The sequence below is a fragment of the Salvelinus sp. IW2-2015 genome, linkage group LG18 (genome assembly GCF_002910315.2).
Source record: "Salvelinus sp. IW2-2015 linkage group LG18, ASM291031v2, whole genome shotgun sequence".
NCBI lineage: Eukaryota > Metazoa > Chordata > Actinopteri > Salmoniformes > Salmonidae > Salvelinus > Salvelinus sp. IW2-2015.
In genome coordinates this window covers 31,538,203-31,564,064 of record NC_036858.1, presented here as the reverse complement: position 1 = coordinate 31,564,064, position 25,862 = coordinate 31,538,203, and the positions used below count along the sequence as shown (strand labels likewise).

The window sequence follows — 25,862 nt, the reverse complement described above, 5'->3', positions numbered from 1 at the left end:
GCTCCACGTCGCCAGTTGTCTCATCGTTACGCGCACCAGCGCCTCATGAGACTCACCTGGACTCCATCACCTCCCTTATTACCTCCCCTATATCTGTCACTCCCTTTGGTTCTTTCCCCAGGCGTTGTTGACTCTATTTCTGTTTCTTGTCTGTACGCTTTGCCTGTTTTGTACTATGTGCTATTTATTATTACATTTGCACTCCATGTACTCGCTTCCCAACTCCCAGCGGAGCATCAACGGGAGGACAGTTGTACAAAGAAGATTTACCATGGAACACAACTCGATTCTAGACCTCTATAATCTCTGACCAGAGGGACGGGTGTTTCCCAACAGAGCTCCATCCAGTAGGACAAGTTCTTCCCAGAACACCTCTGGATCTGGAGGGTAGAGTCGATTACAGAGCAAGTCTCACCCAGGAGCCATTCAGGGGAGTGTGACTGCAAATGAGAAGCAGGGCTGGCGTTTTCCTAATGAAAACATGACATCAGAGTCCTGTTGGCTCTGAACTGACACTTCATAAATGATCTGGACGCACAGGGCTGCTGACCGTGGAGGGGGTCAGGAGGCTTAGAGACTGGGGAGGCTGGGAGCCTGGGACTGAGGCTGGGAGACTGGGGAGGCTGGGAGACTGGGGAGCCTGGGACTGAGGCTTAGAGACTGGGGAGGCTGGGAGCCTGGGACTGAGGCTGGGAGCCTGGGGAGGCTGGGAAGACTGGGGAGCCTGGGACTGAGGACTGGAGCTGGGGAGCTGGGGACTGGGGGGAGGCTGGAGCCTGGGACGAGGCTGGGAGCCTGGGGAGCGGGCTGGGAGCCCTGGGACTGAGGCGGAGCCTGGATGGAGCTGGAGACTGGGGAGGCTGGGAGCCTGGCTGAGGCTGGGAGACTGGGAGGCTGGGCGCTGGGAACTGAGGCTGTGAGCTTGGGGGGGAAACGAGACTTGGGACTGGCTGGGAGGCTGGGAGGCTGGGAGACTGGACTGGAGGCTGGGACTGGGGAGGCTGGGACTGGACTGAGGCTGGGAGACTGGGGAGGCTGGAGACTGGACTGAGGCTGGGAGACTGGGACTGAGGCTGGGAGACTGGGGAGACTGGGACTGAGGCTGGGAGACTGGGAAGGCTGGGAGCGGGGCTGGGACTGAGGCTGGGAGACTGGGACTGAGGCTGGGAGACTGGGGAGGCTGGGAGCCTGGGACTGAGGCTGGGAGCCTGGGACTGAGGCTGGGAGCCTGGGGAAGGCTGGGAGACTGGGACTGAAGGCTGGGAACTGGGACTGAGGCTGGGAGACTGGGAGACTGGGACTGAGGCTGGGAGACTGGGAGGCTGGAGGCCTGGGACTGAGCTGGGAGCTGGGACTGAGGCTGGGAGCGTTGGAAGCGGCACAATGTAGTTCGATGTCCTACAGTGGCGCCTCTCCAAATGCTGTACTGATGAAAAACAGTGTCCTCACACACCGGATAGATCCAGTGTCTCCATCGTTTGATTTGTGTTTCATTCAAATGGAAGTAGCTGAGGTGTTATAGTTTAGCTGCAGGTACAGTTGTTTGACAACTGAAAAATATTTCATAGCAGGACTGTGTGAGGTCTGTAGGTGACAGGGCTGGAGTGTGCTGAGACAGATGTAAGTGTGTGCTAAGGAAAATACTGTCTGCGTGTCAGTGGAGGTGTGTGTGTGTGTGTGTGTGTGTGTGTGTGTGTGTGTGTGTGTGTTGTGTGTGTGTGTGTGTGTGTTGTGTGTGTGTGTGTGTGGTGTGTGTGTGTGTGTGTGTGTGTGTGTGTGTGTGTGTGTGTGTGTCAGGGCCTGCTCTGGTCCCAGTGAGAGGCCAAGCCGTAGCAGTAGGGGAAGCACAGTGAGTCTGGGAGGGATGTGGGGTGGATATTGGTTCCTCTGGATCTTAATTCTTCCCCAACAACACAATATGAGGAACAGAAATCCTCATCCAGTCCAGTGCATAAGCCAGAAAGGAACATTGCTCTTTCATGTGGCTGCGCTGGATAATCACTCTCTCTTTCTTTCTCTGGCTTTCCCCCTTTCCAGGGCTCTCTCTCCTCTCTGTCTCACTCTATGTCGCTGTCTCTCGCTCTCTTTGTCTCTCTCTCTCTCACTCTCTCTCTTTCCCAGTCTGTGAAATTGTAATTGCTTACAGCAGCATTTGTTCACAGCAGGAAATTCAGAGTGGGGGGAACTGAGAGAGAGAGGGATGGAAAGGCGATTGATGATGCGGTCCACACCATATGGTTCAAGTAGAGAATCCATATAGGGATATTTCCACGGTGCATGAATGTGGAGAGCTGTTTGAGCACACACTTCTCGCGGTCCATTGCAGGCAGATCTGGCGTATTTGTTGTGGTGCAGAGAGCGGAGAGGGCCCCGGCAGCTCCAGTGGTGTGACGGTAGAAGTATGTTGGTGTTGGCTGCATCTGTGTGCGTGTGGTGTGTGTGCGTGTGTGTGTGTGCGTGTGTGTGTGTGCGTGTGTCTGTGTGGTGTGTGTGTGTGTGTGGTGTGGTGTGTGTTGTGTGTGTGTGTGTGTGTGTGTGTGTGTTGTGTGTGTGTGTGTGTGTGTGTGTGTGTGTGTGTGTTGTGTGTGTGTGTGTTGTGTTGTGTGTGTGTGTGGTGTGGTGTGAGCCCTTGAAACTGTCTCTCCGTTTGACCCAGTCATTCATTGTCTCTCTCCATCTTTGTCTCAACTCTTCAAGGCTTCAGCCAGACCTGCTTTGGTCTGGTGTGGTTCCGTGTTTGTTTACTCAGGTCTGGGTTTTGTAGTTCTATTGTCTGTAGTTTCCCGTGATCTCCATCGTTCCTGAACTCTGCTGTTTGAAGTGTTTCCCTCTGCATCCTCACAAGGGGACTGTTCTCCAGTACATTGCCCTAACCTCCGGTGGTAGCTATCCGATTTCTCAGGATTGTTTTGACTTGTGTTGACTTCTTTACAGTCTGTGTGCTCCGATTTCACATACAGTATTCTATTGCGTATTTATTTGTGTGGCCCTGTGTGTGAACTATTTTCCTCCTCCTTCCTAGCCCTATTGMTAGGAACTTGGTGACTCTTGGTTGACTCCACTGTGAGAGCTGTGTCCCATTGCTCATTATTTTGGTGTGATATACTGCTGGGATCCAGCGCTTGTCTGTGTGAAATATACATTGGAGCTATATCAGAGCTTTTCCACAGTGCCCTATTGTAGTACGACTCTGTGCGGGGCMATTGAAAATAGGAGTCTCGTTATACGTGTCAAATATAAACAGAGACTCTCATTCAGGGGGTCTCTCTCCTCATCTCCACGACAACCAAATTTATAGCCCCAGTAATATAATTTGGCCCATTTTACGGGAAGCGGTGATTCAATTTCAAAGTMTTCCGTGATATTTCCCATTAACGGTCTCATAAGTACAGAGATATTTATTAAGGCAAATTCCTGCTACTCTTAAAGAGCGACTGCCTCTAAAAAGCAACTTCTTGTTTTGAACCCCCCCTATGTGGCATCGATATGAGTCAGAAACATTTATTCTAGTGTCAAATTGACTACAAGTGTAAATAGGATACGTTTGGTCATAAAGTCTGACTCGTCCAAATCTGAGATTAGCGAGATGATAGGACAACATGGTATGTTACGGAATTAAGGGTACCCCACTGTTTCCTTGGGTTGAGTTTATTTCAATCCCGACGTTAATTCAACATCTATTCCACATAATATGTTGGATACACGTCTCCATCTGAACCAAACATCTAAGATAAAGAACAGGACTAAATCAAATCAAACTTTGTTTCAAGTGCATTTCAAGTTTGATTTGATTCGATTGTGTAAAAATTCTTTAACATCGATATTTTGTTGAGAAGGAGACATGAATCCAAAATGTAAATGATTAATTTGTAAACAGTCTGGAATTAAAGTCATTGGCACAGATGGAACTATCCAAGCAGAAGATACATCTCCTTCAAACACAATGAGATGGAGAAGTGAATGCAATATATTAATTGTTCACTTGTAGATTCAATTCCTGATTTTTAATCCTAGTAAAAATGCCCTGTCTAAGGTCAATTAGGATCACCACTTTATTTTAAGAATGTGAAATGTCAGAATAATAGTAGAGAGTGATTTATTTCAGCTTTTATTTCTTTCATCACATTCCCAGTGGGTCAGAAGTTTACATACACGCAATTAGTATTTGGTAGCATTGCCTTTAAATTGCTTAACTTGGGTCAAACGTTTCGGGTAGCCTTCCACAAGCTTCCCACAATAAGTTGCGTGAATTTTGGCATATCTCTGAAGAGATGGTGTAACTGAGTCAGGTTTGTGGGCCTCCTTGCTCGCGCACACGCTTTTCTCGGTCTGCCACAATTTTCTGTAGGATTGAGTCAGGCTTTGTGAAGGCCACTCCAATACCTTGACTTTGTTTGTCCTTAAGCCATTTTGCCACAACTTTGGAAGTATGCTTGGGTCATTGTCCATTTGGAAGACCCATTTGCAACCAGCTTTAACTTCTTGATGATGTCTTGAGATGTTGCTTCAATATATCCACATAATTTCCTGCCTCATGATGCATCTTTTTGTGAAGTGCACCAGTCCCTCCAGCAAAAAGCACCCCCACAACATGATGCTACCACCCGTGCTTCACGGTTTGGGATGGTTTCTTCGGCTGTGCAAGCCACCCCTTTTTCCTCCAAACATAACGATGGTATTATATGGTAAACAGTTCATTTTTGTTTCATCAGACCAGAAGACATTTCTCCAAAAGTAGATTTTGTCCCATGTGCAGTTGCAACGTAGTCTGGCTTTTCTGATGGTTTTGGGCAGTGGCTTCTTCTTGCTGAGTGGCCTTTCAAGTTTATGTGATTTAGGATTTGTTTTACTGTGGATATAGAATTTTTTGTACTGTTTCTCCAGCAATCTCACAGGGTCTTTCGCTGTTGTTCTGGGATTGATTTGCACTTTTCGCACCAAAGTACGTTCATACTCTAGGAGACAGAACGCGTCTCCTTCCTGAGGGTATGATGGCTGCAGTGGTCGCATGGTGTTTTATGCTGCGTACTATTGTTTGTACAGATGAACAGTGGTACCTTCAGGCATTTGGAAATTGCTCCAAGGATGAACCAGACCTTGTGAGGTCTACATTTTATCTCGAGGTCTTGGCTGATTTCTTTTGATTTTCCCATGATGTCAAGCAAAGAGGCACTGAGTTTGAAGGTAGGCCTTGAAATACATCCACAGGTACCCCTCCAATTGACTCAAATGATGTCAATTAGCCTATCAGAAGCTTCTAACGCCATGACATAATTTTCTGGAATTTTCCAAGCTGTTTAAATGCACAGTCAACTTAGTGTATGTAAACTTCTGACCCACTGGAATTGTGATACAGTGAATTATAAGTGAAATAATKTGTCTGTAACCAATTGTTGGAAAAATTACTCATGCACAAAGTAGATGTCCTCACCGACTTACCAAAACTATAGTTTGTGAACCAGAAATTTGTGGAGTGGTTAAAAAACGAGTTTTAATGACCTAAGTGTATGTAAACTAACCTAAGTGTATGTAAACTAACCTAAGTGTATGTAAACTTCCGACTTCAACTGTATATAGTAGAATTTATTACATTCAATTTGCTCTTTTAAACCTACCCCTTGGGAAGACATAGATAGCAACAGTGAATATATTAAGTTATTAAGAGATCTCTCAATAATCATTCTCACAATAGCAAATTGGTAGTAGTCAGTGACAAATATTGAACCTGGGGATGATTAAAACCTTTGATGAGCTGTAGATAGATCAACTCTTCTGTAGGAGGTGCAGCCCAGACTATAGTTTATTTTTCATATAGTGGATGTAACGTCGATGATCTGACGTTGTTTCAACTCTACTAATTCAACATATGGGACAATTTTTTTAAATGTCAATAGCGCCGAATGTCAATGACTTAAAAATGCCCTCCAGTGATTTTTGAACCTTTACTGTTGAAAATCTGTATAAATACAGTAAAGTACACACAATATTTTTTTATTWAAAAAATAGTTTTTGGGGAAACTACAAGGAGTCGGGCGTTCAAGGAGTTGGTCTGAATGGAATCTGTGATGTCATTGGGCTCCCKGCTTGCTTGATGAACAACAGAGGAAAGGCCCACCTCCTTACTTGTGCCATGTCATGACTTACCTGGACCACTTATTGAGATGTGCCTTTTGTMAAGTAAATCAGGTGTTAAAAGATATGAAAAGTGCCACAATAAAAACTGCACACCAACTATAAATTGGAGAAATTAATATATTAATGTTGAAAGCATTTAACAAGACAACTAAAAGATGTAAAACATGAAAATATTGTCCCATGTACATTTTGTAACTTATTTATGGTTCCTAACTAGCCCCGGACATAGAGTATCCAATGTCAAACCAACTTTGCTACTGTTGCACACCAGCCGGCTGAAGCTAATTGGCGAAAGAAGTTGACTAGCTAGCCTGGGCGACTTCAAAACACAAGACCTGGTAAGACTGTTTCAAGGGTTAGTGACTGTAACTGTGTACTGTTTTGGCAGAGTGAACAACTCGTTTGGCTTCAGTCACGGTCGCTGCATTTGTTAATGACCCCCTTTAAGCCCTTCAATATCACAGTGTCATATCCATAAACACAAACATATTGTAGGAAAAGCTCAGTAAATGACAGTAAATGCAGAGAAAGTATTATTGTGTACATYTGGGGAGGAGCTCACATGTATCTGATTTTTTAAATGTTTTTATTTTTCATCTGACTTGTGAATMGGATCATGTGAAAGCAAAATATCAGAGCGAACAGACTCTCTGAGTTTAACTGTGTACGCTGCCCAATGGCAAATGTGCTAACTTTAGATACACTAAGATACAAAACCGTGGAGAAGGGTACTGAGAGGGGTGGTGGGACAGAGACAGCATATATGGGCTGGGTGGGGGGGCTATGAGCTATGAGCCTAATTATGCCATAAATGTGTGATTTTTTTCTTCTTCTTTGTTCCCCTTCTTCTTCAGCGAACATTCTACGTTTTAATAAGATTGTTTTTACTATTCTGCAGTGTGTAAATCATAGAGCCAGGCCTGTCAGCTGAACTGTGGGAGCATTACATCTACTGAGGATAGGGAGGCTGGGAGGAACAAGTCCTGACACAGGGTATAGGCTTCTGCAGACCAATAACACTGCTGAGCACCCACACAGTCCCATGAGTAGCTAACCTGAGTGGGTGTGTGTCTGTGTGTGTCTGTTTGTGTCTGTGCATGTGTCTTTGACCCAACCCATCACTGAAACAGCCACATATCACAATTCACATCACGAATACAACTCAAAATACGTCCCCATGAGCTGTAATATTCCAGTCGCGTCCCTAAAACCAACGTCCTCCAAATAAACACCACTTACCCCTTCTCTGTACCCCTCTCACCCTTGGTGTCGGTTGTGTGCAACTCCAACGCTCAAATAAACTTTTGAGGGAGTGTTGCGCWCACGGCGGTTGATGTTGGAGGAGTTATTACGTGTCCTGGCAGAGGGAGAGGCGGAAACAGCCTGGACTGACTGGGCTGACCTGGGCCAGAGTGTTTATAGAGGCCAGATCACACTGCCTCGCTGTGCTACACCTCTCTCTCTCCCCCTCCCCCCCYCTCTCTTTCACCTTTCTCACCCCTCTCCTCCATCCAGGCCGTTCACACAGGCGCCCTGCCTCACCTCACCCAGCCAGGACACACCGCAGTGAAAAACCCACAGCTCCAAATGCTCGCTGGCAGCTGTACTCGGGTCTTTACAAGCAGTATGCTATGCTCTACAGAGCTGAGGAGAAAAAGAATCACGTACTCTGAGMACTACAGGGAAATGGGGAGAAAGAAGTCAGGAAAATACCCAGTGAACAGTGACGACCAAGCGGTATATCAGGAGGGGAGCTCTGTTCACCCTCAGTCCTCTTTGACAGAAATGTCCGAAAGTTACGTTGTCTGCGTCACAGTGAAGTTACTGATGAGCCATAGGAGTAAAGCTGCTATGGATTTGAGTTAATTCCAGTGCTTCTGGAGCCCACATCCTTGAAAAGTCTGACTTAATGAGGTGCAGCTCATCCATGTACTCTATGTAACCACACCTCCAGTAGAGCTGTAATGGAGCACAGACTGTCTGTGGTGTGTTACCATACCTCTAAAGGAGCCAAAATGAGGTACAACTTAGGGGCTGTACTGTATAACCACACCTCCAATTGTCGTAATGGGGGAGCGCTGCAGCTGAACTGTAATTGGGCCGGCTTGAGAATAATCACAACTGGGGACAGCACTGATCTATACTCCTTAAATCCTGCACTGTAAATCCCAAGCTGCTAAAAAGTCCTGCTTTGAAGAGGCATGAGTGTGTGTGTGTGTGCATGTGTGTGTGAGTGCATGCGTGTGTATGTGTGTGTGTGTGTGTCATCAGCATGTGTGAGTCATCAGTGGCCCTGCCTCCAGACTATTTAAACCTCCAGTCCAGAGAAAGACCACCATTTAACAAGATCTCTACCAGGCAGAACACCTCCGCCTGATGTACCACCCTAAGCACATTACCGCCTAGCTCAAACTCAGTGGCAGTCAGTGTGAACACAGAGAATTCCATAGGATACCGTTTAACCCAAGCGTGAAATCTAATATGGTATGGAATTTTAAACGCAAAACCACTGTGGACTTCTATAGGGATTTGGGACGGAAAGTTCTTGCGTTAAACCGTTTGTTTGAAGAATCAAACTGGTGATGTCGCTGGTTTAGAGCGTGAAAGGAGAAGCGGGGAGCGAGCAGAGGTGGTGTTTACGGTGCAGTAGAGGGAGACCCCCTTGCTGTTTGTGGCTAGAAATAAAAAACTAAAAGGCAGCAACAAAAATCTCATTTGGCTTTAATTACAGGTTCATAGCAGAGAGGAAGGAGGTTTTACTGCCTCGTAGAGGTGGTTCTCTCCCCCCTCTCTCTCTTTCCTTTCCCTACTCCCTCCTTCCCTCACGCCTGTCTGTCCTGTTTTCTTTCTCTCCCTCCACCTCCCTCCCGGATTTGTCTGTGTCTTTTAAACAAACAAAAGAACATACACTCATGCACAGGAGATTAAAGGTCCCACTGTCCAGCAAGAAAAGGAACAAGACAAGCTTCATTCCATTAGTCATCAGGCTGCTGAACAGTAGSACATAGGACAGATGCAGGCCCGATGCATGGTCGGACGGTAGGCCGCAGAGGCTTTGAATAGGCGAACATGTAAATGTAACCGGCCGGTTCGATCATATGTAGCAAAATTTGAAATTGTGTTTTTTACGTGTAAAAGTACAGACTCAGAMCTATGAAATGGTATATCATACARTACAYTTGAGGAACAATGGGAAAGTAATTCTGCTTTGAAAGTTGATAAACTTGTAACCTCACTTTTGATAAAATGGCCCTTGAATGTTTTGGTAAACATACTGGAGAGCTCTTCTTTGTCTACACCCATTCAGCATTGTTCACACCCTTTAAAGCCTTTCACTGTCGCAGTGAAATCATGAACATTCTCAGACAGAAAACTTGTTGTTGTCGTTATGAAAAAGAATAAATACAAAAACTACACAAGTAGTCTGGTGGTCCAAAATAGCACAACTAGTGTATTTTAACACCAATAAACACAGCTGTTTAAAAATAAATTGAGTATGTGTACATCTAGCAAACTAGGCAACTGAAAGCAACTTTCTAACAATGTTTTGGTTCGTTTCTAGCTTGTTAGCTAGCTAGCTAACGTTAAGTTAGCTGGCTAGCCAGTTCAAATAAAGAGCATATCATATACAGTACAGTAGCTGACACCGTCTTCACTTTAGCCCACTTGTCTTCATTATTACAGGAAAATAAACTCACTACAAGATCATTATTTACAAGTTAATGGCGAGACAATTACAGAAAATAGCTTATGGTTGTGAGTGTGCCGAAAAAAATCTGGGCATTCTACCGGACAATTTTATAACTTGGACACTGTCTTGTTGGCCTAACGTTATCCTAATTTGATTTTGGTGCATTTCATGTACTTCACATTAATGTCTCTGGTAAACACATAATATATTAAATAAAATCAATGTTTTTTTGTCACATGCACAGGATACAGAAGGTGTAGTGAAATGGTTACTTGCATAGTGGAGTCTTTTGTTTAGACATGTAGCTAGCTAGCTAAATAATGAACCATAATCCCAACTCATAACGTTACTACCCTACATGAATCTGCAGGTAGCTAACAAACCAGGTTCAATGTAAGCTAGCTAGCTAACATTAGGCTATAACTAGCAATGCAAATGGATGTGAGATATGAATAATATCACTACACAGATGATACATGTAACGTTAGCTAGCGAGCCAGCCAGCTAACGTTAGCTAGCTAGCTAACAGTACACTTTAACTTGAAATGAAAACAACTTTCTGACAAAATTAAAACGTATTAWATCTGAAAATGTAGCTAGCTAGACTATCTTACCCGTATACATGAATGGACGCTTCTCTCTCTCTGTCACGGATGCCATGGTTGCCCTTAGGTTGAAGATGTAATCCGTAGACAGGTGTTTTATACAACAGCCTTCTGTGTGTTCTCTTTTTGACTCCCTCTGCATATTTCCAATCAAACGTCAGAATCTTCTCCATCTCCTTAGCTATCTTACTCTAATTCCACCGGGCATTCCCCTGATTTCAAAAACTCGGTCCTCTGCATGTCCAGCACATCTATTATATCAGCCAATCATGYCTAGCAGGAAGGTTCCTGTATTTTTCTGTGTCTAAACCAACTAGGCTCGTAATTTAGCAATGTTATTCATGTTTACAGATGGCATACAAGTTTGTTACTAAGGCACATGAAAGTTCACATGTTCCAGAAGGCATTTCTGCCTCTCCTGTGAAGTAGTAACATGCGACATATGCCTAGTTTACTGAAACGAGTCACAGATGTGTGACTTGTGTACTAACTCTCCAGTTGTACATGCTGAATGTAATATATTGTGTTGTGTTTGTGTATTTGTATGTTGACAATAAAGTATGTCATATGTCATTATTGTATGCTGCCCATAAAACATACACTAACGATACCACCCTACAGATCCAACCATCCCTCATAGTGGGAGGAGAAGGCTGGACCTGGACCTGGACCTGGACCTGGACCTGGACCTGGACCTGGGGCCTCTGCAAGGCAAGCTTCACATCTGTCTGGTGGAGGGTTGGAGGTGTGCGTGTGTGTGAACGTGTGTATTTTGGGGTTAGCCAGATGTGGCCTGGTGTTGACGGAGCCGGTGTCTCCGGTCTGCTTGATCTCTACTGTGCAACCCCCCCCAATCGCCTCCTACCCCTCTACCCCCCTAGAATAATCAGCCAGCAAGCTCCATGTTGCCCTTTCTTACCCCCACCCTTCCCCCTCTAATAGAAATATATCCCTCCCTCTATAATCTGTGCTCTGATATAATCACTTGAACCCCTGATTTTTCTACATATTGACCCCCTTCTTTTACACCACAATCACCCTAAGCCAGTAGCTAGTACACATTCCAGTCATAACTCTTGCGTTTGCCTAATCACCCTTACCCTCATACTCTATGATAGCTCCGCCTGGTAAGTTTCTCTGATGCATAAATCACAAAGTGTGGGCTCTGGATCAGTACTCATGGCATTACAGAGGGTCTTATAGCAGCTAGGTATGAGACAGAGAGAGAGAGACAGACAGCAGAGTGACAGAGAGAGAGAGAGACAGACAGACAGACAGACAGAGACAAGAGAGAGAGACAGACAGACAGAACAGACAGACAGACAGACAGAGAGAGGAGGCAGAGACAGAGAGAGAGACAGACAGACAGACAGACAGGACAGACAGAGAGAGACAGAGACAGAGAGAGAGACAGACAGACAGACAGACAGACAGAGAGAGAGAGGCAGAGACAGAGAGAGAGAGGCAGAGACAGAGAGAGAGAGGCAGAGACAGAGAGAGAGAGGCAGAGACCAGAGAAGAGACAGAGATATGTTTATTTATTTTCCTTTTGTACTTAACTATTTGCACATAGTTACAACATGGTATGCAGTCATGATATGACATTTGAATATTTGAATATTTTTTTATTTAACTAGGCAAGTCAGGTATGAACAAATTCTTATTTACAATGACGGCCTAGGAACAGTGGGTTAACTGCCTTGTTCAGGGGCAGAAATGTCTCTATTCCTTTGGAACTTTTGTTGATGTAATGTTTACTGTTCATTTTTTGTTTATTTTACTTTTGTTTATTATCTATTTTACTTGTAAACATATGCCCTTTGAATTTAATTTAACTGACAGAGAGAAACAGAGAGAAACAGAGAGACAGAGAGGCATCTTCCCCAATATCTGGAACCAATGACTGATCACCCCAATCCACAAAAGTGAAGACAAATTTGACCCTAATAAATTACCGTGGAATCTGGGTCAACAGCAATCCCTGCAGTATCACCAACATCAGACTCCAACATTTCCTCAGTGAAATGTTTCCCATGCCAATAAAGCCCCTTTGAATTGAATGAAAGTGTGAGAGACAGACGACACAGACAGACAGACAGGACCAGCACAGACAGACAGACAGACAGACAGACAGACAGGAACGAGAGAGAGAAGAGAAGAGAGAGAGAGAGAGAGAGAGAGAGAGAGAGAGAGAGAGAGAGAGAGAGAGAGAGAGAGAGAGAGAGAGAGAGAGAGAGAGAAAGGTGGCCTGGTCTCTTCTCTCAGGCTCATTAAGGAACTGATCCTCCTACAGCTCCAGCAGCAGGGGTTAGCAGGGCTCTCTCCTGGAAACCACTACCAGCTGGGGCCCTCCGTCCGGAAATTCACCCCGCCACAGGGGCCCCGAGCCCTGGGTACACCAGCCAGGAGATCGGGGTCAGGACATAGGGGGGATGGATCATGGAACTAAGGCAGCTGGGGGAGTTGGACAAGTTAAACCCTGAGGTTGTTGGCTTAAAAGTATTAGCTGAGGTCTAAAAGAGAGTGAAAGCTGTGAGTTATAAATAGACAGATGATGCTAAAACAACCTTGGAATAACCTTATAATTAAAATCTCATATGGACCATGTCCTCAATTGCGAAAATAGAGYGCAGGTATTGAGGTTACGCATAGTCCTACTGCCCTATAGGAGGCATGATGGACAGAGGAGGCCATGACATATAAAGCTGAGAGGGGCCACGTCCAGCCCCTGAACCAGACGGCCACTCTATCCTCCTCCCTCTCCATCCCTCTCTCCCTCCTTCTCTCCATCTTCGTCTCCCTGAGACCTACAGGCTGGGCCCTAGAATCAACTGACCCCTGTCCGCCACGAGAACACAGACCCCTCTCCGTCTGGAAGGGTCAGACTGACCTATGGATGGGGGGGCACAGGTCATCATCAGCCAGGTTGACTGACCCTTGGGGGAGAAGTGGTCAGGGTCCTGGTCCGCAGGTCCCTCCGCACTGCAGGGCCCGGCCACAGGTGGATAGACATTATAGAGTGCTTCTAAAGCTGTAAAGTAGAGCAGCGTTGGATAATGTCTTGAGCTTTAAATGGCTGTAATTACAGTCTCTAAGAGCCGGGGCCCAGCAGGACTGCGAGCTGAGTGCAGAGCACCACACACGCACACCAGGCGAACAAAGATGCACGCACACGCCCACCGGGCGGCGTTGGTCAAATGGACATCTGGAGGTCAGGTTTCAGTGAAACTAGAGAGCAGCGGGTCTAGATGGGCTGGCCATTGATCTGCAGTGACCCCAGCAGAACGCTGCTTACGGTGAGAACCCACACACACGCCTCATTTACTCATCCCTATGTACAGAAAGAGACGGAGGGAGAGAGGGGGAAGAAGAAAGGAGAGAACGAGAGAGAGCACAAGTAATGTAGAGAAAGGGGAGAGTAAGGAGAGCAACAAAGATGACGAAACAGGAGGGAGAGAGGAAGAAGAGAAAGATTGGCAGATGAAGGGTCACTGACCTGAGTGTGGAGCAGAGAGAGAGAGAGAGAGAGAGAGAGAGAGAGAGAGAGAGAGAGAGAGAGAGAGAGAGAGAGAGAGAGAGAGAGAGAGAGAGAGAGAGAGAGAGAGAGAGAGAGAGACAGAGGTGTTATTTGTCACAGCACCTCCTACGGTCCCACGTAACATTACCATCAGGTAGTGACCGTTGAAAGCAGCAATCTAAGCTTTACATCATAAAGCGAACCTCAACGCCTGATGAGAATCATTGGTAACCTTGACAGTCACATTGAAATGACGGGGGTTAGAAAGACCACAAAAGAGGAGCAGAGAAACTCCAGTTGACTTCAACAGATGGTGCTGCTGATGTGGGAGGGGACATGATGACTGGGAGGGTGAAGATGAGAGGATGTGTGTGTGTGTTTGGTTTTACTATCCTTGTGGGGACCAGAAGTCCTCACAAGGATTGTAAACAAGGAAAATTTGGACATGTGCAGACATTTTGCTATTTTACCAGAAGTCCCCACAAGGAATAATACTATTTGAGGCTTAGGGGTTAAGGGTTAGGGTTAGAATTAGGGTTAGGATCAGGGTTATGGGTTTGGGGTTAAGGTTAGGGTTAGGGTTAGGGTTAGGGGCTAGGGAAAATAGGATTTTGAATGGGAATCAAATGTTTGGTCACCACAAGGATAGCAAAACAAATGTGTGTGTACGTGGATGTGTGTGTTTATGTGTGGATGGTTGAAGCTTTTGAGGGAAAATATCAAATTACAGTATATTCTTCACTACCGTATATCATATGAACACTTTAATATTTTTTCCCATTGCATTAAGGATAAACCAGACTCCTATCAGATTCCTTGGCCTAGGAGTTTACTACTCCACCTAATTCAACTGAAGCAGGGTTTTCATGGAATCCTTTTAACCAAATATCCTTCCTACAGGTCAAAGACATGACGTCTAAGCCGGGTTTGAAGCTACAGTCCTGAGGAATGGAAAGTCTATGAGCTACTTCACATATCCTCTACACACATTCTTTCTTTTTCCCCTCGGGCTAAGCTGAGCTGGTGGAGGATGTTAGCATCAGCAAGCCGGCCCCAGAGTTTGTAGTCAGAGCATTAGTCATTTGGGTCCGGGACTCAGAGTAACCCCAGGTCTGACGTCCCATTCACCTCCATGCTAGCCGTGTGGAGTTTAAACATTAGCTGGTTGACCTGGGAGCAGAATGAAAGCAGCCGGACAGATTAGTGGCGTGGAATCGGGCATTAGCAGGGTCACCTCTGGTACGGAGGGAGATACGCCCCCTCAGGCAGCCGTTACGCCTCTTTGCTTAACCTCCAAATGCACGTACTGTAATCGAATCACAACGTGTTGTCTTTAATGAGCCCTGCTCCGAGCACAGCTGCAGACCTGTCCTCTCTACCACTCCCTCTCCCTCTTCTCTCTCTTCCTCTCCCATATTATATATATACCACAGATAAAAGGGTAAACCCAGATAGTTTACTGGGGGTATAAATCTGAAGCACCCGGTTGGAACTTCCACTCACCACCAAATATGGTGATGAGAGGAAGTCCAGTGGCGGGATGAAACTGGACCGACATTCTGCTAATCTTCTCATTGCAAGGGTGAATTCTGATCACCCACTGCACATGCTTCTGGAGCCCCCAAAAAACSAATCACATTTATGATTTAAGTAAACAATATTAATAAACATTTATCACTTCAGAGTTATTGCACACCCGCACTTCACAGAGTAGGTGTTKCCTAACGGAAATACGCAAACACATGCTAAAACGAGCCAATAGYATCTTGCTAACTTGTGCTTAGCTCTGCCCACCTCCTTGCTTGTTCTGCACACTGTGCTGATTTGCTCCCAATGTAAACAACGCTGATTKATTATCTTGGGTTAGTTATCGGTATCTTTGTCTATACCGCTCTCCTGTTACATTTTCATATCCATATTATTCTCCCTCTCTCTTCGTCTCTCCAACCTGCCCCCCTTCACAACCATGGCAGATGTCCACTCTCCCTTCCTCCATACCTCTTCTGGGAGTACACTGCCATGATGGAGGAACTAGCCTGGCGTGTGAGTGTTAACAGCATTTAACAGGATTTTACTTTATTATGGAAAGTATGGGTGGTACAAATGCTAGCTACGGTATAGAATAAACCACTATCAAAAAAAGATACTTGCATGATAATCATAATGATAGATCAGAACGTCCGACATGCTCAATTTCCTCCAACATCATCTGCAATGCATCAGCTTAGCTGTTTCACAATGTGCACCATTGACCTATTGAGCCTCACGATCTACTTGAATATCTTCCTGGACACGGGCGCCTGCCAAGAGCAAAATTATAGTAATCGTGCTAGAATTAACGATAATATTTACTTCATTGGCACACTAGTTTGAAACAGCCCAGCTTGACAAAGCAACAAATCCCTTTCACCTCTCAGCGTATTTCACAGGCTCTCTCTCTAGTCAGCTCCCTCTCTCTCAGATCCCAGACACATGATTCCAGTTGTTGCTCGAGTGTGGAAACTATTTTTTCAATTGCTGTGAGAAGTAACTACAATTTAAGTGGACAGCTATTACGGCAACAAGCAACTACATTATTCTATTAGGAGTAAACCCACTTTTCCAAGGCCTGAATCCACTTTGCTGAGTTGATTATAATCTTATCGCAGGGCCATTTTCATTACTCAGATCACTCTTTCTCTGTGGCGTTGATTATTACCTTTAGCAGCATCATGTGTARAACCAGGAGGGGATAGTCAGTCACAGGGTTGTTTGAAACAGACAGATAAGTACATTGATAACCATCAGCTTGAGTTGATTGTCTCTCGTCCTAGGGGACAGCAGTGTACAAACTGAGGATAAAGGATGCTCTACTTTCCACTCTGACCGTCAATAGTTGGACTTAGACTAACGTCTCAGAGAGTGAAAGGGGGAGAGCGAGCGGGCTTGGACTTAGGAGAGCAGAGGTGTTAGTGGGAGCAGAACGAGAACTTGTCAGATGACCCTACAGTGTGGTCAGCACCTTCTGTGGTAGCACAAGGCTGTAAACCTCTGTTATGGCTGTGGGCTATSAATTTCTGTGAGCTGGATGACAGCACAGCACATACACTTTGTACTAAAAGTCTTCATCCTCAGTCACTGTTGTGAAAATACTGTATTTCGTCATCACTGTCATAATCATCGTGTCACTTTACAATGACATCACGATCATATTGACTAGACCGAAGGAGGGAAACAAGTTGAAACAAGCGTGTGATCACGCTCTCCGCAGCCGATGTGAGTAAGACCTTTAGACGGGTCAACTTTCACAAGGCCGCAGGGCCAGACGGATTACCAGCACGTGTACTGCGAGCATGCGCTGACCAACTAGCAAGTGTCTTCACTGACATTTTCAACAACTCCCTGTCCGAGTCTGTAATAACAACATGTTTTAAGCAGACCAGCATAGTGCCTGTGCRCAAGAACACTAGAGTAACCTGCCTAAATGACTACCAACCCGTAGCACTCACATCAACACCGTCATCCCAGAAACCCTACACCCACTCCAATTTGCATACCGCCCCAACAGATCCACAGATGATGTAGTCTCTAATGCACTCCACACTGCCCTTTCCCACCTGGACAAAAGGAACACCTATGTGAGAATGCTTTTCATTGACTACAGCTCAGCATTATACACCATAGTGCCCTCAAACCTCATCACTAAGATAAGGACACTGGAACTAAACACCTCCCTCTGCAACTGGATCCTGGACTTCCTGACGGGCCGCCCCCCAGGTGGTAAGGGTAGGTAACAACACATCCGCCACGCTGATCCTCAACACAGGGGCCCTGTTCACTCATGACTGCACGGCCAGGCATGACTCCAACACCATCATTAAATTTGCCGATGACACAACAGCCTGATCACCGACAACAACGAGACAGCCTATAGGGAGGAGGTCAGAGACCTGGCCGTGTGGTGCCAGGACAACAACCTCTCCCTCAACGTGATCAAGACAAAGGAGATGATTGTGGACTACAGGAAAAAGAGGACCGAGCACGCCCCCGTTCTCATCGACGGGGCTGCAGTGGAGCAGGTTGAGAGCTTCAAGTTCCTTGGTGTCCACATCAACAACAAACTAGAATGGTCCAAGCACACCAAGACAGTCGTGAAGTGGGCACGACAAAACCTTTTCCCCCTCAGGATCCTCAGATCCTCAAAAGGTTCTACAGCTGCACCATCGAGAGCATCCTGACTGGTTGCATCACTGCCTGGTATGGCAACTGCTCAGCCTCCGACCACAAGGCACTACAGAGGGTAGTGCGAACAGCCCAGTACATCACTGGGGCCAAGCTTCCTGCCATCCAGGACCTCTATACCAGGCGGTGTCAGAGGAAGGCCCTAAAAATGGTCAAAGACTCCAGCCACCATAGTCATAGACTGTTCTCTCTGCTACCACATGGCAAGCGGTACCAGAGTGCCAAGTCTAGGTCCAAGAGGCTTCTAAACAGCTTCTACCCCCAAGCCATAAGACTCCTGAACATCTAGTCCAATTGCTACCCAGACTATTCGCATTGTCGTCGTCGTCCCCCCCTCTACACCACTGCCACTCTCTGTTGTCATCTATGCATCGTCACTTTAATTAACTCTACCTCTCTACCTACATGTACATACTACCTCAACTAACCGGTGCCCCCACACGTTGACTCTGTACCGGCACCCCCCTGTATATATTATTAAATTTTTTACTGCTGCTCTTTAATTACTTGTTACTTTTATCTCTTATTCTTATCCGTAACCAACTGCACTGTTGGTTTAGGGGCTCGTAAGTAAGCATTTCACTGTAAGGTCTACTACACCTGTTGTATTCGGCAAATGTGACTAATAAAATTTGATTTGATTTGATAATGAATGAATGACTGTCGAGTGAGGAATGTCCTCTTAACTGTGTCCTGTTTACCTTGATTGCTCTTTGCGTTGCCGGGAAGGAAGTAGACACGGGCTTTGCAGCAGAGGTGAGGTTAAAACAGCAAACCAGGGGTCACAGGGTCAAAAAGTCAAGAAGCACAGCGACGGACAGGAGCCTGCTTTGTTTGTCCAAACGTGAGGTCTCCATGGCAACAAGCGTGCCCTCTGATCTCTGTGTGCACCAGGGTGGTGTGAGGGAATGCAACATGCTGGTGGGCTGACCACTGTGCTCGCCACATGCCCAGCCACCACATGGTTTAGGCCGTGGAGAGACAAGATTCACCTTGACAGTCTGGAACGTAGACATAGGGTGAAATGAGAACCAGAAGCAGCAAGCAGGCAGAGAGAGCCAGCAGCACATCCCAACCAGATGAGGAGAGCAAAAACAAGGCCTTTGTTTCAGATGACTTAGAGTGGCCAGTGGTAACTGAGCTAAAGCTGATGCTCCTTTCCTAATGGCTCAGAGCCAGAGCAGGATAAGGTGAGTCCTCTTGACCAGAACAATCCTCATCTTTGTCCCTGCCTGTCAGTTCTTTAAGTTAAGAGGAAAGGAGACCTGCTCAGTGCTGTTAGATGTAGTAATGGAGGATGGGGAAGAGGGGGCGCTGTGCTGTCTGTTTATAAAACTTGGACAGACTGAGAAAAATCTATTCAGTAACCTTATGATTATCATGTGCCTGGCTTGTAGGCTCTTCTATAAGCCTGGCGGATGTTCAATTTAAACGAGTTAGGACCACCTATAACTTGGAGGAGAGTTTCTTACCCGGGAAGTTACTGTTGCATGTCTCCAAGTGGAGGAGGTGATTCCAATCAGTTTGGTGCTGATGAGCAAGAGTTGGGAAAGCTGCTCAAGAGGTATATCAGTTTGAAGCGACTAATGTCACAAGACGCACTGCAGGAGGACGAGAATATAATGATTGGTGATTTGCATCAAACTGAGAGTACAGCAGTGAAAGTATCTGTTTGACTTACAGACACACACTGGGGCTGTTTAAGTCAATGATATCGGTAGAGCCACGGCCTTTCCATGTAAACACAGTAAAACCTGATTTATAGGGTTAAGTTCAAGACAAGCCAGCTGGTCATCTTCCCCATCAATGTGATTTATACAGCACTATACATTAAATCCAAGCTTAAATTAAACGTGAATATAATTTACGGCCATTCCATTTATTGGACATTACTTTCTATTCAATCCGACCTAATAGAGTAAAGCCTCCTTGTTTAGGCTGTGTTTTGGTTTGTAACCAGGCTACCATTCATAGTCTGATTCAGTGTTGTACTGTGTGTGGTGCTTGGGCATGCTGACAGTCCAAAGAGCTGTTGGCTGCTCTGCAGTAACGGAGGGAGCCCAGGCCAGGCGTGAATCCCTAATCAGAGCACGTCCAGAGGGATTCAACCTGGCTTGTTGCTCCTCTCTCACCTTACATGCCCCCGTGTCTTTAAACACACACATACAGTATAGTCCGATCTGAGAGTCAAGGGCCTGCTGAATCCCTCCAGATCAGGCGTGAGACTCAACCTCCGCTAATCCTAGTTAGATCAGATGGGATTCCGACGCGGCTCTTTGCATTTTTCATACATTTGTTGAACCCGTCCACCTGACACGGATTATTCGAAAGGAATTATGTTATGGACAAGGACTCCTTAGCACGTAGGGGAAAATCTTGATTATTTTTTCGAGAGTTGTGTCTAATACTGCTCAGTGTTTTCCAGGCATCCGTATAGCTGCTGTGTTCTCCACATAGAGGCCAGGGTGTTGGGCCCTGACCAGACAGTCTGTAATTCAATTATGGTTTAATATCGGAGGGATTTTCAACAGGAAGACTGACTCAGACTGACTCTGGAAAGAAAGAGGGGTGAGACGAAGGAAAAACAGCCCAGCCACTGACACTGAGAAACGTCTTCATTCAGATCTCTATTCTGTCTGTATCGCTGCAGGTCATTTCAGATTGAGAGGACATATGCAGGGTTTACCGCCAACGCAGTCTCCGCTAACGCGGGAACATTGCCTTTGAATTTAAATCACACTGTAGCTCTGAACTTCTGCAGTACGGATTGAATGGAACGATAGTTACTTTTAGACAGACATAGCGCAGTTGGCTATCACGAGTAATATCTCTTTCCTGCTTTGTCTCTCTCTCTCTCTCACACACACACACACGCACACGCACGCACACACATGCACAACATGGCATCAATTAAGCCACAAACCCAGCGTTCATTTTAATCCAAACAAGCTAATGGCTATCACTAACACTGATTTTCAACAGTTCAATCAAGTCCTTTTTTTCTAAGGGTGTGAAAAAAGGATTTGGCCAATCAGAAGAGAAAATGAAAAAAAGATTTCCATTATCACCTTTAATCATCGACTCTTGTCCCTGATGAGAATCACTACAGTAATCAAGCGCCAGCCAATGACAGACAATTACAGACAGTCAAACAAACCACTCCACCTAATGCAATTGGAGGGTCTGTTTGGGACAGAAATGAGGACTGGTGTGTGTGTTTGTTAAATCAGTGTTTTGTTGCTTAATAAAGTCAAAGGGTCGTGAAGTCCCAGCCACATACACATGGATACATACAGAGGGCGGCTGGTGTTCTAGTGGTTAGAGCATTGGGCCAGTAACCGYATGGTTAATAATCTGCCGACGTGCCCTTGAGCAAGGTACTTAACCCTAATGTTCTCCATTTGCGCTGTACTACTATGGCTGACCCTGTAAAACAACACATCACTACATCTATCTGGTGTATGTGGCAATAAAACATATATTGTTTGCTTCTTCTATAAGGATAGTTTTAAGGACCCACAATGACCCCAGTAGACAATAAGCCATTATGAAGAACAGTTTGCTATTTATGGAACCAGATGGATGGGGCTTTGAGATGAAGAAGAGACGGATTGTTCATAAAGGATTATGCGGTTAACCAAATTACTAAAGAGATTCATCAAGACTTCTAAAGCAAGGATAAGCAGTTGAGACAATAATAAAGCGTTCTCCGCACCCCTGTTACGGTAKAAAGCTGAGGGATGGGGCTGGAGAAATCGAACCGCTCTCAAATTTATAGACAGAGCCATGGATACAAGGACTGACCATCCATGATATTATAGTTTTATAATTTAGTTTTAGCCATGTTTTAAGGCTATATAGTGTTTAAAAGCATTGGAGTAAAACAAGCTTATATTTGGGGTTCTGATGGGGTACACTCATGAGGTGTTTAGAACATATATTCTTCAATAATCAATGGGTACGTATTTATAAGTCCAAAACTGGACATAGAAAATGAAGATTCCTCTTTTAAGTGTAAAATGTACAAAAAGAATGAAGAACATCAAGCCATTGTGTAAGTGTACAAGGGTGTGACTAAACAGGTGTGTGTTGCTTCATGTTGTCGATGTGTGTGTGTGTGTGTGTGTGTGTGTGTGTGTGTGTGTGTGTGTGTGTGTGTGTGTGTGTGTGTGTGTGTGTGTGTGCGCGCTGCCGGCTGTGTGATTGCTCCACACCCGCGTAATTACCCTCACATGGACCTGAGTGTCATTGCAGCGTTGCGGTTGGGTTGGGGGCAGTGTCGGGTTCCCCTCTGTCACTCTCATATTTACAACCGTCCACTTAGCAAGAGAAGGCCGTGCCAGGGCTGATGCTGATAGCTTTACCAGGGGCTCCCAGAGCCTCGAGTCATCCAGTGGAAATGCTCCGCTGGCGATTTTCACAGGAGCTACAGTCATTAAAGAGCTGCCTGCTTGGAGAATACCAGGAGCCCCACTGCACTAGCCAGGAACGTTCAGGGAGCGCAGAGAGAACGTTGTGGGGAACGCTCAGGGACTCAGAGATGCAGTGTTTAGGGAATAGGCTGTGAGCATTTCTACTCATGTTCCCACTACGTGAGATGTGGAGACCAAACATTGCTAATAGGGTCAGAGGTARGGGCACTGTACACCCCCCATAAGTTCATAACAAGTCATCTCTTTTCAAACCAGACAGACGTTCATAATTTGACCTGCAGCTCTTACAAACTCAGGCTAAGCAAACTGTAACACAGTCTCCCCTGCTCCAGCAGAGCTCAGGTTAAAGGTGACTCTTCCCAYAGGCAAACACCTGAAAGGCCAACCTGTAAAAAAAAAAATGACATTTTTGGTTCACTAGCACAGTAGGCTACATGTCACCACACTCAGAAACCCATTGACTGGCAATCCTATACTCTCTCTCTCACACTCACACGCACACGCACACGCACACACACACAGTCTCTGAGGTTGTCTCTTAGAGCCACAGTAGATCAGAGCTGATGGATACTCGAGGGCCTCAGGGTCAGGCATGTCTGTAGGAGCTACTAGAGACCGTTAATACCTGTCAGTCAGTGCAMGAGGGCCCTTCCTGTTGTGCTGGCCACGCCCTTTGACTCTTSCAACCCAAACAGACAGCAGGGGTCCCAGAGGCCCTGACAGCCCAGCTTCCTGGAGCCCTGGGCTGGACTGACCCCAGACTGACCCCCCCCCCAGCCCTGAACACCCTCCTGGGGGAATGGAGAGTAGGGTGTACCCTCCTGAAACGCTGAGGTGGGGGGGTAATGATGCTGTGAAAATAAGACTTTGAGTTTAGATTGGCAGAAAGTTGAAAGATTAATAGTTCACTTACAATGGCCATCATCAAGAGTTCTACATCCCCAGCCTACTCACCATATTATTTTTGTCCACATACTCCTTGTCAGGATCTTTGYACACGGTCTCGTCACGGCACCCACATGGGACCTGAGTGTGAAATGTGATGCATCCCTTCAAGTGTGTGTCTGCGCATGTGTGTGTGTGTGCCTGATGCGTTTGTGTGAGCTGCACAGTGCTGTTACAGACCTGCTTGCATAAACACAGACAGGGCCCTGTGTCTGAGCTGCTAGATTGATATCGTGTTTGCTTTGGGTTGTCTTGTCTGTTTGCATGTCACTAGTTTTAGCAGCACTCATAAGTGATGAAAAGTCCAACAAATGCTCCTGGGCAGAAACACATGAATGATATATGATATATATATATATATATATATATATATATATATATATATATATATATATATATATATATATATATATATATATATATATATAATGACATGAATGATATATACAGGTACCCCCTGTATAAAGCCTCGTTATTATTTTATTGTGTTACTTAAAAAATATATGTTTATTATAAATATCTATATATTTTTTACATATTTAGCTATTTTTTTGGTATTTTTCTTTTTACTTTAGTTTATCTAGTAAAACATTTCTTAACTCTATTTCTTGAACTGCATTGTTGGTTAAGGTCTTGTAACTAAGCATTTCACGGTAAGGTCAACATTTGTTGTATTCGCGTGCATGTGACAAATAGAATTTGATTTAATTTGATTTGAATGTGTGACAGAAGAGAAAGAGAGTGTGGGCCATTGTGTAAACCTGGGATAATTTATTGAGATTTAATGAACTTTCGCAATGCATTGGCATTCCAAGAAGAGACATATTCGCTTACTACAAATTAAACTTCATATAGGGGGTAAACGTCATACCATAATAAATGATAATGTAATGTAAATTGTGACATTTTATTTCCCCCCCCCCCATTAGCTGTTGTGAAACCAGCTTTGCTTAAATTTGAGCAATATGAGATGGAAGGGAGTTCCATGCAATAATGGCTCTATTGTCACACCCTGATCTGTTTCACCTGCTCTCACATATCCCCTGGACTTTGTCACGGGTCTCCTCGCACCTGATGGCAACACCGCCATCCTGACAGTAGTGGACCGGTTTTCCAAAGCCTCCCACTTCATTCCTCTCCCCAAGCTACCCTCTGCCAAAGAGACGGCCCAGCTCATGGTGCAGCACGTCTTCCGGATCCATGGACTCCCAGTGGACATGGTCTCCGACCTGGGTCCTCAGTTCTCGTCCCGGTTCTGGAAGGCATTCTGCACACTCATTGGGTTGATGGCCAGCCTGTCCTCCGGGTTCCACCCCCAGTCCAACGGCCAGTCAGAGCGAGCCAACCAAGACCTGGAGACGACTCTTCGCTGCCTGGTCTCCACCATCCCCACCACCTGGACCTGGAGCCAGAAACTAGTGTGGGTGAATATGCCTGCAACACCCTTCCTTGCTCTGGCACGGGTCTCTCACCCTTTGAGTGGTCCCTGGGTTATCAGCCCCCGCTCTTCCCGGAGCAAGAGGAAGAGATCGGCATACCCTCGGCCCAGATGTTTGTCCGCCGCTGTCATCGTACCTGGAAGAGAACCCGGTAGACTCTTCTTAAGACCACCTCCAAGAATCGTCGACAAGCGGACCGCCACTGGACCCCGGCTCCCCTGTATCGTCTCGGGAAGAGGGTATGTCTGTCCACTCGAGACCTGCCCTTTCGGGAGGAGTCCCGCAAACTTTCCCACTGGTTCATCGGCCCTTTCCCCATCTCCAAGATCATTAGCCCCTCTGCTGTTTGTCTTCTGTTACCACGTACCCTCTGTATACAGCCCACTTTTCATGTGTCTAGGATCAAACCCATGTCTCACAGCCCTTTGTCTCCTGACTGTGAAAAGACCCCTGGTGGCATGTCTGGTGGGTTAAGTGTGTGTGTCGGGGCTTATAAAAAGAAGAAGGGATGCAGTCAGTCTCTCCTCAACTCTTAGCCAAGAGAGACTGGCATGCATAGTATTTACAGTATATTAGCCCTCTGATTACAATGAAGAGCAAGACGTGACACTCTGTTCTGTTCCAGCTAGAACTTAACTAGAGCTGTGTTAAAATACCCAAGCTAACATACTGTATACTACATACTTAATGGGTATACACCACATGCTATATACTATTAGTTAATTTTAGTATACTGTAAACAGAACAGTATCCTTTCAGTTGNACTGTATACTACATACTTAATGGGTATACACCACATGCTATATACTATTAGTTAATTTTAGTATACTGTAAACAGAACAGTATCCTTTCAGTTGAGCGTACTAGCTCTTTGCC

General features: G+C 45.6%; 1 protein-coding gene across 1 annotated transcript; it reads right to left on the bottom strand.

Moving 5' to 3' along the window:
* Positions 1-570: 570 nt before the first annotated feature.
* On the bottom strand, positions 571-25,117 carry LOC139029202 (uncharacterized). The gene is made up of 2 exons (XM_070448692.1): positions 25,020-25,117; positions 571-1,360 (listed from the first exon to the last, which is right to left on the bottom strand). Exons 1-2 carry the CDS (start codon positions 25,115-25,117, stop codon positions 571-573), a joined length of 888 nt encoding a protein of 295 aa, XP_070304793.1.
* Between the last annotated feature and the right edge of the window lie 745 nt (positions 25,118-25,862).